Genomic DNA, 16,430 nt, shown 5'->3' on the forward strand with positions numbered 1-16,430 from the left:
TTTGAGCTCACTTTTGCTGCATCTCAACACTGTGGGAATCAACAAGCACAGTACTCCTCTTCCAGGGCACCTGAAAAGGCTGGGAGTTGTCAACCGTGTACATTATAATAAACTATATCTGCTACTTCTCGATGCCTGGAGTTTAAAAGTGGCACAATCTGGGATTATGGAGAAAACCGTAAGCATGAAGAAGCAGCTTAGGAAATGCAGAGACGGGTGTAGAATGGAGAGGTCTACGGGTAGGCAGGACGTGAAACTATTTAGGTAAGAATCAGACCTTTGCGGCACTCATCTCCACATGCTTACTTTTTCTCGCTGAGGTAGAGATGAAATTTATTAGAGATGAATGCTTTAGGTACCAGCGAGAGCCTAAAGGCTTCATCTTACCCACACGGAAGCCACAAATGAGGATTGTAAGTCTAACTGTTAATAATATTATCAAAAGCAATATTAATAATTACAAAAGCAGTGTTTTAAAATTGAGAAATATAACACATGCTAAGACAGACTAAATATTTTCAACATCTGACTTGCTCGGGGTCATAAAAAACTTATTTGCATTACTAAACACACATATACACCTATGCACATTTATGGATGGGAGAGATGGGAGGGAGAGACAGAGAGAAACGGGTGGGAGATTTTACTTAAGACATTTCCACCCTATGCCAACAAATTTGACAACTCAGGTGGAACAAATTCCTAGAAAGTCACAAATTACCAAAACTGACTCAAGAAGAAATGGAAAGTCTGACCCTGTAAGACCTAAATAGAAACTGAGCTAGTAAGCTAGTAATAGAGCTCCTTCCCACAAGTACAAGTAAACACCCAGGCCAGGATGGTTTCAGTGTTGACTTTTATCAAAAGTTTAAAGAAATAATATCAGTACTCCACAAATTCTTCCAGAAAACAGAGGGGGGTGGTACATTTTCTAACCTATGTTATAAGGTCAATATCACCATGATAACAAGTCAAACAAAGAAAGGAAAATGACAGATATCCTTCATGAATATAGATGCAAAACTCCTCAACAAAAATATTAACCAACTCCAACATGACCAAGTGGAGTTTATCCCTGCAATGCCAGCGTGGATTAACATCCAAAAATTATTAATGTGGCATACAGTATTCACAGAATAAAAGATAAAAACCACATAATCATCAATAAACATAGAAAAAAGCATTTAACAAAACCCAAAACCCATTCATAGCAGAACTCTTAAACTCAGAACAGAAGTTAACCTGATAAGGGACATCTATGGAAAACATACAATGATCATACTTAAGAGGAAAAGAGTAACACTTCATCCTCACGATCAGGAACAAGGCAAGGATGTGTGCTCTCATCTACTGTATTTAACACAGCGCTGGAGGTTCTAGACGATCACACAAGAAAAGGAAATAAAAGGCATCCAGACTAGAAAACTCTTGTTTGTTTGTCTGTTTATTGGGAAACTCTTTATTCACAAGTGACATGACCCTATATATAGAGTATTGTAAGGAATCCATCCAAATCTATTACGGCTAATTAATAAATATGGCAAGTGCACAGAATACAAGATCAATATACAAAAATCAACTGCATTTCTATAAACAAGCGGCAAACAATCCAAAACCAAACCTAGAATACAATCCCATTCACAATACCGTAAGAAAAATAGAATCTGTAGAAACAAATTTAACAAAAGACACGTAAGACCTGTTCACTGAAAACTTCAAAACTTTACTGGGGAAACTGGTGCACACAAAAAGATGAACTTCCACCTCGGACAATATCACAAAATTAACTCAAAATGGATGACAGACTTAACTGTAAGAGCTAAAACAATAACATTTTTAGAACAAAAAAGGAGAAAATCTTTAAGACCCTGAGTTGGGCAAAGATTTCTTCTGAACCAGAAAGCATGAAAAACTGGACCTCATCGAAATTAAATACTGCACTTCAAAAGAGACTATTTAAAAAATGAAAAGACAAGGGGACCTGATTGGCTCAGTCGTTTAAGCCTCCGACTTCGGCTCAGGTCATGATCTCACGGTTCCTGAGTTCGAGCCCTGCATCGAGCTCTGTGCTGACAGCTAGGAGTCTGGGGCCTGCTTCGGATTCTGTGTCTCCCTCTCTCTATTCCCCTCCCCTGCTCGCACCCTGTCTCTCTCTTCTCTCTCAAAAATAAATAAACATTAAAGAAACAATTTTTTTTTAATGAAAAGACAAGCAAGAAACCAGAGGAAACTACATGCAAGGCAGGTATCTAATGAAGGACTTCTATCCAGGAATATAAAAAGGAATTTCTACAGGAATTCCAGGAATTCCTACAACTCAATAAGAAGACAAACAATCCAAATTTTTAAAAATATGAGCAAACATTACACCAAAGATATACGCATAGTTAATAAACACATGAAATGACGCTCAACATGACTGGTCATAAGGGAAACGGAAATTAAAACCACAACGGCATACTGTTTCAAGTCCACCAGAAGAGCTTTTTAAATAAGAAAAGCACAACATTGGTGAGGATATAGAAGAACTGGAGCCCTCATACACTGCTGATGGGAATGTAAAATGTGTACCAACTTGGAAAACAATCTGGCACTTTCTCAAAAGGTTTAACATAAAACTAAAACACAATTCAGCAATTCTACTAGAAGAGAAATAAAAACATGTGACCAAAGAAAGACCTGCATGCAAACATTCACAGCAGAATAATCTCCAGAAGGCAAAACCTGTAATCAACAAAATCCTTCAACTGTGAATGGTTAGACAAAATGTGGCATATCCATAAAAAAGAAGACAATTTGGCAGTAAAATGAAACAAACGACTGACACACACAAGATCATGGATTAAATCTCAAAAACATGAGGAGTAGGAGGGACGACCCACCGCGAGAAGGGAAGAAGCCAAACAAAAGAGATCACATACTGTACAGTTCCATTTATACGAAATGTTCAGAAAAGGCAAATTTAAAAACAGAAAGTAGACCAGTGGTTGACAGGGGCTAAGGGTGTGAATGCTAACAGATTAACTGTAATTGGTCTTGAGAAATCTTACCGAGGGGATGACAATGTTCTAAAATCGATTTATGGTGATGGTTGCACAATTCAGAAAGTTACTAAAAATCAATGAATTATACACGTGAAATGGGTGAATTTTATGATATGTAAAATATAACTCAATAAAGTTGTGTCCTTAAGAAAAGAATATTGGTCTTTAAACAATGGGTAATGGAAAAAAGCATTTAAGAGTCTCATGTAGGGGAACCTGAGTGGCTCAATAGGTTGAGAGTCCAACTTCAGCTCGGGTCATGATCTCATGGTGCTTGAGTTCGAGTCCCACGTTGGGCTATGCTGCTGTCAGGTGGGAGCCTGCCTTGGTTCCTCTGTCCCTGCCCTCTCTCTGCCCCTCCCCCACTCATGCTCTCAGGCGTGCGTGCGCTCTCTCTCTCAAAAATAAACATTAAAAAAAAAAAAAGAGTCTTGGGGGAGCCTGGGTGGCTCAGTTGGTTAAGCAGCTGACTTCAGCTCAGGTCATGATCTCACAGCTTGTGAGTTCGAGCCTCGCATCAGGGCTCTGAGCTGTCACCACAGAGCCTGAAGCCTCCTTTGGATCCTGTGTCTCCCCCTCTCTCTTCCCCTCCTCCACTTGCTCTCTCTCTCTCTCTCTCAAAAATAAATAAACATTAAAAAAAATTTTTAGGAGTCTTACGTTAGTTAGTCTTACTAACAAATGATTATTGAATAAATAATGAGGAAAAAAAAACTAAGTAAACTAAGCAGGTCATTGATCATTTTGATAGTATCCTAACACACGTGGCTTCAGGGAAGAAGTATGAAAATATCATGGAGAAAAGACCCACACTGGGAAAACAAGAGATATACAGGCTGGCATGCACATTCAAACACTTGCTAGCTGTGTGTTATTATGAAAGTCACCAGACCGTGCTGAGTTTAATTTTCCCTGTGTGTAACAGAGTTAAATGTGAGCATTTAACACAATGGATGCAAATGCACAGCATGGCGGTTAGTGACCCAAGAACTAATGGCTGGTGTCAGCAGGGCAGCGGTGTCAGTAGAAACTCTACTAGGTGTGGTCCAACATGTATTTGGTAAAGAAATGTCAAGTTTCCGGCACCAAAATGTCTTTAAGGACCTCTGTATGGACACTGTTAGAAACCAATTCCCAGGGCACCTGGGTGGCTCAGTCAGTTAAGTGAACGTCTGACTTCGGCTCAGGTCAGGATCTCGCAGTTCTGGAGTTGGATCCCCACATCAGGCTCTGCACTGACCATGCAGAGCCTGCTTGGGATATATTCTCTCTTTCTCTCTCTCTCTGCCCTTCCCCCACTTGGGCACTCTTTCTCTCTCAAAATGAACAAATAAACAGGAGAGGGGAGGGGAGGGGAGGGGAGGGGAGGAGAGGAAAGGAGAAGAGAAAAGAGAATTAAGAAAATTAAGAAAAGAAAAAAGAAAAGAAAAGAAAAGAAAAGAAAAGAAAAGAAAAGAAAAGAAAAGAAAAGAAAAGAAAAGAAATTCCCACACCTCTGTTTTGTCTAGGTTAGGACTAAAGCATAGGACAACCCTTCTGTCAAGCAAACAGACCGAGAAGAGGCAAAGCTCTACCGATCAAGACACAAAGTTCCTCAGGAATGACACGTATGGTTTACACAGCACGCGTAGCAATGGAAGTCCAATGCGAACACATACAACTAAGTTGCTTAAATGAGGTAAACTGTTTCAAAAGGGAAGATACGTTTAAAAATAAAGCCAGGTGGGCAGCAGGAGTCCTTAAAATGAGAAATGACTCACACCAACAGTTATTGCCTACCTCACAGGGGGAACATAATTAAGAAGGATTTAATTGCAGATATACTGGGAAGAGGAAAGGCACCATGCACCCAAGTATTGTTTCCAGCCCCATTTTCAAACACCAAGAACCACAGCACCTAGTTCAGAGGCTGACAGAGCCAACCTGTAGCTAAAGCCCACAGGACAAATCTGGCCTGCCACCTATTTTTATAAATAAAGTTTGACTGCGTGAGAGCTACACATTCATTTACATTTTGTTTGTGGCCAATTTTGTACCTCACAACAGAGTTGAATACTTACTACAGAGGCCACCTGACCTGCAAGCCTACAATATTTACCATCTGTCTCTTAACCAAAAAAAACTGTTAAATTAAAAAAAAAAAAAAAAAAAAAAATTGGGGCATCTGGGTGGCTCCATCGGTTAAGCGTCCAACTTCGACTCGGGTCATGATCTCACAGTTCATGGGTTCAAGCCCCACATCAGGCTCTCCACCGTCAGCCCGGAGCCTGTTGTGGATCCTCTGTCTCCCTCTCTCCCTGCCCCTCCCCCACTCCCTCACTCTCTCTCAAAAATAAACAAACGTTGAAAACAATTTTTTTTTAGTAAAGTAAAAATGTTTGTAGATTTAGTTTCTTTACTACAAATGTCAGATTATTAGCTGACACGGTTCAAATGTTTAACTCGAGGAATTAAAAAGAGAGACTTTCTGGACGTGATGAAAACACTGGTTTAAAAGATACCCTGGGTATGTCACGGGCCAGGACATGCACACTGACAGTGCAGGCTTCGGGGCCGAAGAGGTTTGACACTAAATCTCTTCAGAGAATGCGAAGACCCAGGCAAGATATTTAAGGCAGTTTCCTCACTTTGTATCATGGGCAAAATACCTAATCCCTGCCTGAGTCATATGTACAGCACCCAAAACCATTAATAGCAGCCAATAATAACCACTAAGCGTTACCTCCTTCCATCTATATACTAAACTGGGACTTTCGTTTACCCCTAATGATCTGCATTAACCCTCAGTCTTTAAAGGGAAGCATTCTGTCACTAGGAAACCCTGTCGTGCGACGGACCCCACTGCCTTCTCTGTCCAACACGTATTTACCCACCTGGAATGTCCCCACAACTTTTCTAAAGTAACGTCCATATGGAACCTGAGCCCATGAGTTCTACAAGAACAGCTCTGACCTCGGAGATTGCAGGACACAAACACACTCACACAAATGCATATGTGCGTACACAGCTTTGCCTGAAAACCCACCACTCCAACCCAGCGACCGCACTTTCCAGTCCCAGAATAAGAACTCTATTATCCTATCCCCTTCGACACTTTTTTGATTTTTATAGATCACTTTGCGGTCTTTGTCTTTCCAAATGAAAGCATACTATTTGTTTTTAGTCAGTTCTCATTTCAGAGCCCGTAAAGCCACTTCTAACCTTGCTGGTGAAAACTGAAAACAGTCCACGTAAACTACAAACTCTGGATGACAACGATGTTAATGAGGTCACTGTTGCAAAGGTCCCAGTCTGCCGGGGGACACTGATAATGGAGGAGTGTGCACGAGCACAAGGCAGAGGGTGTGGGGGTAATCCCTGTACTTTCCCCTCAATCTTGCTATGGATCTAAAACTGCTCTTAAAAAAATGTCTTTTTTTTTTTAAAATAATAATAATAAATAGAGGATTAAAAAACAAAAAAACAAAAACCAGTATCTTCTGGGGGAAGTACCCAAACACGATGATTTTTCCCAGGACACTGCCAGTTTAGGTCTATCATCAGAGTAATTATTAACAGCACTCCCATCCACTCTCAAACATGCCCTGGGCTGCACGATAAATTATATGGTCACTCCACTCCAAAGCCTCAACTTCCCCCACCTAAAGAATAAATCAGTGCTTCAGAATCCACACCCAATCAATAACCAAGGGAAGGAAGTATGCACCGTCTTCCAACTCTTCCAAGATTTAGGAATTTGCCACCCAAAGTGTTAATATAAAGTTTCTTTTCATTCTTACAGTCTGCTGTTTACAATCCTCTTTTCTTTCCTCATTTTAGGATCTAGATGGTAACGTTTTTTAAATCCCCGTACACAGTAACAACCTGAACATACAGTTGAGAAATACACTTCTATACTCATTAGCATACTAGGTAGTTTATATAAAAAAATTGTAAGAATCTGGCAAGTTTTTTACATAGAGTGTTTTCTGTGGAAAAGATATTAAGCGTAAACATGGGGGGGAGGGAGTCTGAAAAATAAGGCAAAATATTAATTGTGATATTTCGGTGGTGACACTAGGTGAACACATTCTTTGTCTGTGTCTCTGTGTTTTCCAGCTTTACTGAAAATGAATCTGTACTGGGCTTCTCATGAAAGACTCCCACGTGTAGACCGAGAACAAGATGTTCAGACGGAAGCTGAAGTGAATATACAGGGGACGCACCCAAACTTGAATAAACCCGAAACTGCTATGCTATCTAGGTACAGCCTGTATAACATGAGGCACTTAAGGAAGGCACAGAACACCCAGGGCGCTCCTGGGATAAAGGGACTGTCCTTTGCGTACGCAAAGTACTTGTAATGTCATCAGTGGCAAGAGGTTTCTAGAGTTCAAGGTGGTGTTAGAGTAATGGTTCTTACCCAGGTTTAAGCTTGAAGAGGATCCATGTGAAGAGAGGGAAGGAGGTGGTGTCTGTGAATGTCCTGGTCCCTGACTAGGGAGAGGCATGCCCACGGGTCCAGGAGAGGAGGAAAAGCTAAGGCCGTTATAAAAACTGTGTCCAATGGGGGTCAAGCTGCTCGATGTCCTCTTATAAAGGTCACTGCTGCCAGTCAGGGAGTCACGGCGGGAGCCACTGCCAGTGTTGGAGTTTGCAACTAAAATGGAATTAAAACAATGCAGATAAGAAAAGGCCTGTTCTTTGAAGAACAAGCCCAGTGACCTGTTCCTAACACTTTGATCCAGACTCCTTACCACCGCAAATCTGTCAGCAGAGACAGCCTAACTGTTCATGTGGCAGTTCTAGGGGCAGGTAAAGTAATAAAGAGGACATGGCTCGGTTTAACATGAAACTTTTGTTCAAACCATCACACGAATGCTAAATTTACCTTCCTTTGGTGTCACATATTATGGGGTGGGGATGGGTTAAAAAGCTCTGACGGCCACATAAGCTATGGAAAAGGTGAAAGAAAATGGGCTAGAAAGAATGCCTTTCATCAACCCAAAGGTTCTAGTAGAAAAATGGAGTACAGAAAAAAAAAGATTTGTAAATGGGGTATCGTCCCCCTACACAAGACTTACATATGAAAGCCTGTTTTCTCAATGGGTTCGATCAAGAGTTACTGCTAGCCCCCAATTCCAATTGAAGATTCTCGCTCTCAAACATGCCCTGCTGTTCGGAGATCACATGGTTTTACAAACACTGCAATTATCCCACTGTTTCCCTTACTCCTTCCCTGCTTTTCTCTCCCATCAAAACATTAAAAATATCTTGGTCTAATTTCCGCCTTCCCACTTTGCCATAATATCCACCTTAATTCTTCTCAGAAGACTGGAGAAAATTCCTGACTCTTCAAGGCCTGCAGACTGTGGGGTATGCTACCCTGTGGTCTTTGGTAAGTCCTCCTCCCTCAGCTTTTAGTGTCCACATTTCTACGCTTCCCTCCACGTTCTTCCCAATGCCTGAAAAAAATCGCCCCTGGTTTTCCGATCCCTGAAACAAATCGACTCTGAGAGTATAAATAAGTAGCAACATAAGCATAAAACTGAAATCGGCCCCAACCCTAAAAACTTGATTTTAACAGTCCATCATCTCAGATATGTGGGACGGCCGCTTCCCACGGGGGTCGGTCCAGATCTGCCTGGGGCATCTGTCCAGGATTCCATGCACTGTCAGTGTTCCATAAAGATTGTAAAAATAATTACAATTCAGTTTTAACAGCACATAAAGTCTGATTTCTACCTGCGGTTCCAAACCCTCCAAGGGCTGATCCCAGGGTGGCGCCGAGAGAACTGCTACTTCCAAATCCCAAGGACGTGTTGGCAGGCTGGGCTGAGCCCTGGGAGAAGAGGGAGCTGCTCTGTGAGTTGCTGCTCAGAGAGTTGTTGCCATAGAAAGAGCTGGATGCCAGGCTGTTACTGGGCTGCTGCTGGGGCTGGGGCTGGGGCTGCTGGGTTCCTAAAGGGCGAAACGGTCCATTTGTTGTTCCAGCAAGACCACCGGCTGCTCCATTTGCTGAAGCTGCGGCCGCTGCAACAGCTACGAAGAAGAAAGCAAACCATTGGGCTGTGAAAGGGACTGGCCGCATTCCCCAGCCACGGTGTCATCCTTCCGAAAACCCCGTAACGCCGTCCTATCTCTTCGAAGCAGACGTGAGCCTCGTACACAACTACGCAAATCTGCCTCCGATCCCTTCATCTGAAGCTTCTATTTTCTATTTCTGCTTCCAATGTGAAGTCAAAATACCACCGAAGCCAAATTCACTATGGTGGCAGCTTTAAGGAGTCTGCAGTTTAAAACAGGTACAGATGTCAGACGTAGCTGTTTTAACTACAACTACTTCCTCAAATCTCAAGTTCCACAAATATCATCGTTGAGGACTTTTCCAGAACCACTGTCATCAATATACTCAAGTCCCTCGAATTCCTAAACATGTTGCTCTCTTCTAGATGTTTCCGCCGTTGCTCCTAATTTACATTCCTAATATATATACACACACACACAAAGCCTAAAACAAAAACCTATGTATCGTTTATCCCCCATCAAAATGTATTGCTCTGCCACTTCTCACTACTCCCTCCGTCCCACCTCCACCCCGAAAAACAAAAACAACATATTTAAAAAAAAACATTATCTGAAAATAATGAAAATAAGGACATGAATTTCTGTGAAATCAGCCTTGGACTGCTGCCAACGGTGCCGTTGTGCGTGAGTAATCCAACTTCCTATGTTCACGGTGGAGCAGGTCCTTGCTGCTAACCAGCTGGCACATGGCTGTCAACAGAATCTATCGAGGTCACTTGATGCTTCTGCTTTTCTCTTTGAAATATTACAGGGCAGAATTGCTATATCGAGAACTGTCAAATGAAGTACATTTCAACAGACTGTAAGAACATCGTCCGTCGCCCATTTTGGATCTCTGACAGGAGTTCACGGAGCGGGAAGCTCACCTGCTTGAGCGGCTGAGGAACTGATGATGACTGGGGCGGGAGCGACCAGCCGCACAGGAGCCCCGAGACCGTTTCTCGCCCCTGCGTTCACCACGAGGGCACCCGTTTGGTCATAGTAAGCAGCAGGAGCCAAGACCGGATAACCTGGGAATGTCAAGCCACATGTGAGTAGACAGGAAGCTACCAGGGCCTCCTGGGCGCTAGCAGACTGTAAACAGTCACAGATTTGACCGTGGGGACCGACAGACGCAGATTTCTATCCTGGCTTCACTACCTGGACAGCGGTATGACCCTGAATCTCTGCGCATCCCATTTCCCCAGTGACGATGATAAGAATACCTGCCTCATAAAAGTCTTGAGACGATCAGAGGAGGAATGCGAAAGATCTCGCATGGTGTCTGGCACAGAATGGTACAGTATTATTCATCATCCGCTAAGTGTCAGAAAGGGAATTCGGCGGGCCAGGGAAACCTGCGCTCTTCCAAGTGCCAACCAAGGTTACCACCAGAAATCATACCCTGACAATTTTTTTTACAGTTTCCTCGACTACGAAAATAACAGAGAGTATCAATGATCACAACGTAGTACTTCCATACCTCGTAACAGTCTAAGCACAAATACCCTGCAAGTTACCAGGTAAAACCTAGACACACTTCAAATAATAGGATCTTTCAGCACCTCATGGAATCTCCAAATGCTATTGAGCCACAGGAGAAATTACAGGTGACTTCCCAATAAAAGCTGAATGCTTAGTAACTCGTACAACAAATGATGCAGGTTAAAGTTACTCGGTGAATTCCTAAGTAGATCAGTTAATGTGGCTACGCTCCATGATCAGTAAGAATCCATAAATTTATGCTGAGGTCTCACAAGGACCTGTTTCAAAGGAAGAAGCACAAATTACTTCCAACCTGTGCAAAGAACAGGACCAGGTGACAGTGAGCCAAGAATAACATCTGCTCGAGGTGAAGATCAACCACAGGTAGGGAACCACAAAGCACCTCTGCTGTCGGCTCAGGAGAAATCCCAGAAACGTAAGGGATGGCCCCATCAAGGAACACTAGGAACTTCTTCCGTAATGCTGTTCAAAGACATCAGCATAAAGACTAAAACCTGGGAGTGATGCTAAAGTAGCCTGCCCACTCCTTCCATCATCCCCAGTCCCAAGGGACAAAACAGATCACCACCAAAGGACAACGGCATACTCCAAGCAGTGTGTGGAGAGACACATGTAAGATTAAGACTGGCTCAGAACAATCAGGTGCTCTCATCAACGAACGATGGTCTAAGTGAGGGCAAGTGTATGTCATCCCTGCCAGTCCCCAAATCGTGACAAGTCTGCTACGCAAGCTGAAAGCACCGCCTGTTTTCCTCTCAGTCTCCCCCAACAAGCAGACTGTTTTTTCCCTCAAAGCATGAGGAACAACAATGCAGCCTCACCTGGCATGCCTGCAGCCAGTCCTTGTCCAAAAGCAAGGGCAGAATTCACTGCTGCAGCTGCCACTAGTGGATCTGTTTGCTGTCCCTGCTGGTTCTGATTTGGGGTCAAAGGACGCTGGCTGGCTCCTCCACGGAGAACCTGGGAGACAGAAATAAATCAACTACTTTCTTCTCATTGGAAATACCTAAGACCCACCGTGTGCTTAAGTTGGGTCAACTTTTTTAAATTGGTAGTTGTAAACCATTTCTCCTATAATGTTTTACATGGCATGGCTGTTAGGATAAAAGTTCAATTAACAACATTTCATTGAATGAAATCTCATTCTACCACTCTTAAACATTATTACCTTTACAAGCAGCCAAAAGCCTATAAAAGTGAGGATTCATTAATCAAATACTTCATGCCTTCCATCTGGCAGGTACTAGAGACAAGGCAACGAACAAGACAAACAAAGCCCCTGCCCTCTTAAAGCTTTCATTCCAGTGAACGAAGACAGATAACTAAGTCTAAACACGGTGTCAGTGCTCTGACAAAAAGTGCGTCAAGGAGGAGGAGGATGGAGTGGGAAGGGGAGTTTAGATAGGTAAACAGAGGTAATTTACCCACATAATTAGACTAAAATAGCTGTGTCTAAAGGGGAACACACACACACACACACACACACACACACACACACACACACACACACCCAAAAGTCTGTATTTCCTTTATAGAATATAAGAACATCTTCTCTACCCTATAACACTATTGGTATTCAACAAGGCCCAAATGGTCCCAAATGAGCTCACCAGGACTGGATTTAGGAGGCCTCCGAGCTGTTTCTATTTCTCCTCTCACAAATTTCACAACAGACGGCAATCTAAATGGAGAGGTGTCAAGAGCACTGCCATTTCAGTACAGAACACCAGTTCTGCCACTGTGATGAAGGATCTACTTTTTATTAATGAAACATGGGCACCAAAATGCTGGTAATCATTCTTTTTCTGAATGCTCTGAAGAATCTACTCCACATGATCTATATGCTCCAGTAAGTAAAAATGCAAAACCCACAGACCGAGGCTAAAATTATAAAATGCGTTTTGCAATGTTTTCCAAAGGCAAAGTTCTTCTCGGATCACTTTCACTATCACTTTGCTATTTATAAAAGTTAGACATATGGTCAGGAACCTGGGTACAGATTATTCTTGGTACCACTGGGTAAACAATATAAAAGAGAAACACCACTAGCTATTTATTAAATGAGCATAAGAGAAACAACACCATCCACACTGGCAAGAAGAGATGTGTAGACAATTTACTCCCAGTCTCTTATTTCCTTCTCTGTAAAATTAGTTAAGGGTAACAGCTGATCCTGCAAATATGTTGGGAGCATTCGAATTAACTTCTGCAAGGCACAATACCTGGTACCCAGGAGATAATCAATAACCAACAGCTAATTACTATCAAAATATTTATTTGTGACCTAAGGAATCTAACAGACTTTCCAAGAGAAAGAGTGCTTTAATCCACACAGAAGAGTCAAAGGAGGTTGCCCAGGGGAGTGTTTGCACCAAGATCCAGAAGAGCTCTCACTCTAGGAAAAGTAAACAGCATGTACACATATATGGCAAATACTAATAGTTCAAGAACTAATACAACATCAATGAAACCATCATTATCATTGGGCATTATGAACTAGGCTTATGTGTGGTTAGGAGTTGTAGGAAAGGTCAGGGGACAGGGGAATGGACAATGTGCCTGAAAAAAGAGGGAGTCCAGACTACTGAGCCCCGTTTTAATGAGAGAAACGTTTCCTTTATGTCCAGTCTCTAGAAAACTGTGTGGGACCCTGATGACTAATCAAAGTTCTTAGGTCCACTGCCAATATGTATATATTTTAATTTCATCAGTAGCTGGATTTTATGGAAACACATGTATAAAATTTATAAGTAACATTTTAACATCTAACAAAATCACAAAAATTACTTTGTAAAACACTATCCTTGGAGTTAGCTTACTATCTCTCTTTATGATGTAAAAGCTGTTAAATTCAAATTTCTTTTAAAAGGTACCGATTTAAATACAGCATTTGAGATCTACCAATACCTAATACTCAAGGAGACGTTCAATGGGGATACCTTTATTAATAATCATTCATCCTTCTATAGTTCACCATGCTCGGTAAAATTATCATCTACAGAGTCTCCTCCATTCTAGAAAGTTCAGAAGCCATTCTAAATGCTTCTCTCTAGTGGCGCCTGGCTGGCTCAGTTGGTTAAGCATCTGACTTCGGCTCAGGTCATGATCTCACGGTCCGTGAGTTCAAGCCCTGCGTCGCCCTCTGTGCTGACAGCTCAGAGCCTGGAGCCTGCTTCGGATTCTGAGTCTCCCTCTCTCTCTGCCCCTCCCCTACTCACACTCTGTCTCTCTCTCCCTCAAAATAAATAAACATTAAAAAATTTTTTTTTTTAAATCTCAACGCTTCTCTCTCAAAATGCAGTATCTAACACCAAATCACTGCCAGGTTTGCCAACACGTCCTTGGCTTCAACCCAACACACAAGAAGTTTTTCTTTAGCAAACGCTTAAAATAGAAAAGAACAAAAATTTTATCAGGTGTCAAAGGAACCTTCAAAAAGGATGAAAAAGGAATCAGAAGTATGATGGAGTAGCTGGAATGTCACTGCCTGTGCAGAAAGTTCCAGCAATTAGGTGTGGAACAGTTACCATGCCTAGAACACAACAAATGCTTTCTGATTAAAACATAAAGGCCAAAAAGGTCAAAACCAAAGTTTAAAAAGGGCCTCTCGTTTCAAGGACTACGACAAAGGACTTCACCAATAAAACTGTTTTTTCCTAAAACGACTGAAACAGCAACTGACAAAAATAACTTTGGAACTGAACTATGGCTGCTTATTAAAAAGTAAAAAGCAATGTGAATAATCTTTCCTCGGTAGGGTCTGCAACTGTGGGTGACAGAAATCCCTGAAATGCAAATGACTGCCATGCCCATTTGACAGCTCAGGAGACAGACTCTCTGAATACAGAACAGCTGTGCTCCTCGACCTCTAGGTGCAACCAGGCCACAGGAAAACAAAGGCCAGGCCTCGGGTTTTCCGGAACTCTGAATATCACAACACGGTCAGAAAATAACACAAGTTGTGAATTATAGATTTGTGTTCAAATCTCAACAATATATGTGTGACCCTGGCCACACAAATTCCATTTCCTCAATCTTATGTAGGGAAATCATATAATCTATCAGAATTAGAATAAGCAAAAGAAATCCTATGTGGAACACTCAGCTTTATTTTTTTTTTTTTAATTTTTTTTTTTTTTCAACGTTTATTTATTTTTGGGACAGAGAGAGACAGAGCATGAACGGGGGAGGGGCAGAGAGAGAGGGAGATACAGAATCGGAAACAGGCTCCAGGCTCTGAGCCATCAGCCCAGAGCCTGACGCGGGGCTCGAACTCACGGACCGCGAGATCGTGACCTGGCTGAAGTCGGACGCTTAACCGACTGCGCCACCCAGGCGCCCCTCAGCTTTATTTTTTTAAGCACTTAATTTTAAGCAAAAAGCTTTCAACAAGTAGTTCCTACTATTTTTCTTGCGTACTCTGCTAGAACTACTTTGAAAACGTAGCAATTACTTCTGTCTTCCAAATCCACGATTATTTGGCAGCCATTTAAACATAAAGATCATCATACAAATAAGTACTGACTATCCACAAAGAGTAAGCTATGAGGCTTATTAATAGGGATCACCCATTATGTCAACAAATTATCTGTTAAATTCCCTTACATATCCTGGTACAAGAATTGTACCTTTGCAAAGAAAATCATGCGTCAGCTTCCAAAAATTTATCTTACGGTAAAATGACTGATCTTACTGGAAAATGATGAATTGGCTAGAATTTTAAGATCTGAGTTTTTCTATAACTTTACAGAATCTAAAATATTAAATACATACTCTCTTAGTGAGACTAGTAAAAACCATTCTTGTTTGCATCGTATCACATATGGTGTTTTGCCTCAAAAGACGGCTTTGACAATGTGTATCAAAGCCTAACTGTTCATTTTATTTGCACAGAAAAAAAAAAAAAAAACTCCATTTCTAGGAATTTACTCCATGGAAATAATCAGACACTTATACAAAGGATATCAGTCCATCTTTTTTATAACATCAAAATACTGCTAAGCTAAATATCAAATAATAGTAATAAACTGGCGAAAACATGGGACGCCTGGGTGGCTCAGTCGGTTAAGCATCCGACTTTGGCTCAGGTCATGATCTCGTGGTCCGTGAGTTCGAGCCCCGCGTTGGGCTCTGTGCTGACAGCTCAGAGCCTGGAGCCTGTTTCAGATTCTGTGTCTCCCTCTCTCTCTGGCCCTCCCCTGTTCATGCTCTGTGTCCCTCTGTCTCAAAAATAAATAAAAACGTTAAACTGGTGAGAACAAAAGACTGGAATACTCTGAGACATTTAAAAATAGCTAGCAAATATTTCTAAAAAGCATTAAATAATATGGAAAAGTGTAAAAACTCAAAACTGTGTGGAGAGCATAACCCTGACTTTATCAGAAGTTAAATAATAAAACTAGAATGACAAATACCAAACATAATATTATAATATTGTTTTTTTCCTCACAAGAGGCATTTTTTTCTTCGAGTTTTCTAATTTACCACAATTTTCAGCAATAAACAGGTGTTTTTCTAGTAAGCAGGAGAAAATGGCCTATTCAAAACGAAAGGGCATACTTAGTTTCTTTCCCAACTCATTAAAAAGCTCTTCTTAGGGGCGCCTGGGTGGCGCAGTCGGTTAAGCGTCCGACTTCAGCCAGGTCACGATCTCGCGGTCCGTGAGTTCGAGCCCCGCGTCAGGCTCTGGGCTGACGGCTCAGAGCCTGGAGCCTGTTTCCGATTCTGTGTCTCCCTCTCTCTCTGCCCCTCCCCCGTTCATGCTCTGTCTCTCTCTGTCCCAAAAATAAATAAACGTTGAAAAAAAAAAAAAAAAAAAAAAGCTCTTCTTACTCT

General features: G+C 41.8%; 1 protein-coding gene and 1 non-coding gene across 23 annotated transcripts in view; both read right to left on the minus strand.

Annotated features, from left to right (window-relative positions):
- The window catches only part of PUM1 (pumilio RNA binding family member 1), a 135,324-nt gene that overhangs the window by 27,254 nt on the left and 91,640 nt on the right, over nucleotides 1-16,430 (minus strand). For 15 of the 22 annotated variants that reach the window (XM_030327967.2, XM_030327973.1, XM_030327974.1 and 12 more), the window contains 4 exons: nucleotides 11,417-11,555; nucleotides 9,977-10,120; nucleotides 8,769-9,065; nucleotides 7,447-7,683 (listed from right to left, as the gene is read on the minus strand). In XM_030327967.2, the coding sequence (XP_030183827.1) occupies nucleotides 7,447-7,683; nucleotides 8,769-9,065; nucleotides 9,977-10,120; nucleotides 11,417-11,555 (817 nt within the window). The remainder of the gene's footprint in view (nucleotides 1-7,446; nucleotides 7,684-8,768; nucleotides 9,066-9,976; nucleotides 10,121-11,416; nucleotides 11,556-16,430) is intronic. The other 7 variants (XM_030327969.1, XM_032594242.1, XM_032594245.1 and 4 more) reach the window with 2 other exon arrangements.
- LOC115522631 lies at nucleotides 11,219-11,296 on the minus strand. Its single transcript, XR_003971517.1, has one exon. It is a non-coding gene; the product is annotated as a small nucleolar RNA SNORD103/SNORD85 (small nucleolar RNA).

This window comes from Lynx canadensis, chromosome C1, assembly GCF_007474595.2.
Source record: "Lynx canadensis isolate LIC74 chromosome C1, mLynCan4.pri.v2, whole genome shotgun sequence".
Taxonomy (NCBI): Eukaryota; Metazoa; Chordata; class Mammalia; order Carnivora; family Felidae; genus Lynx; species Lynx canadensis.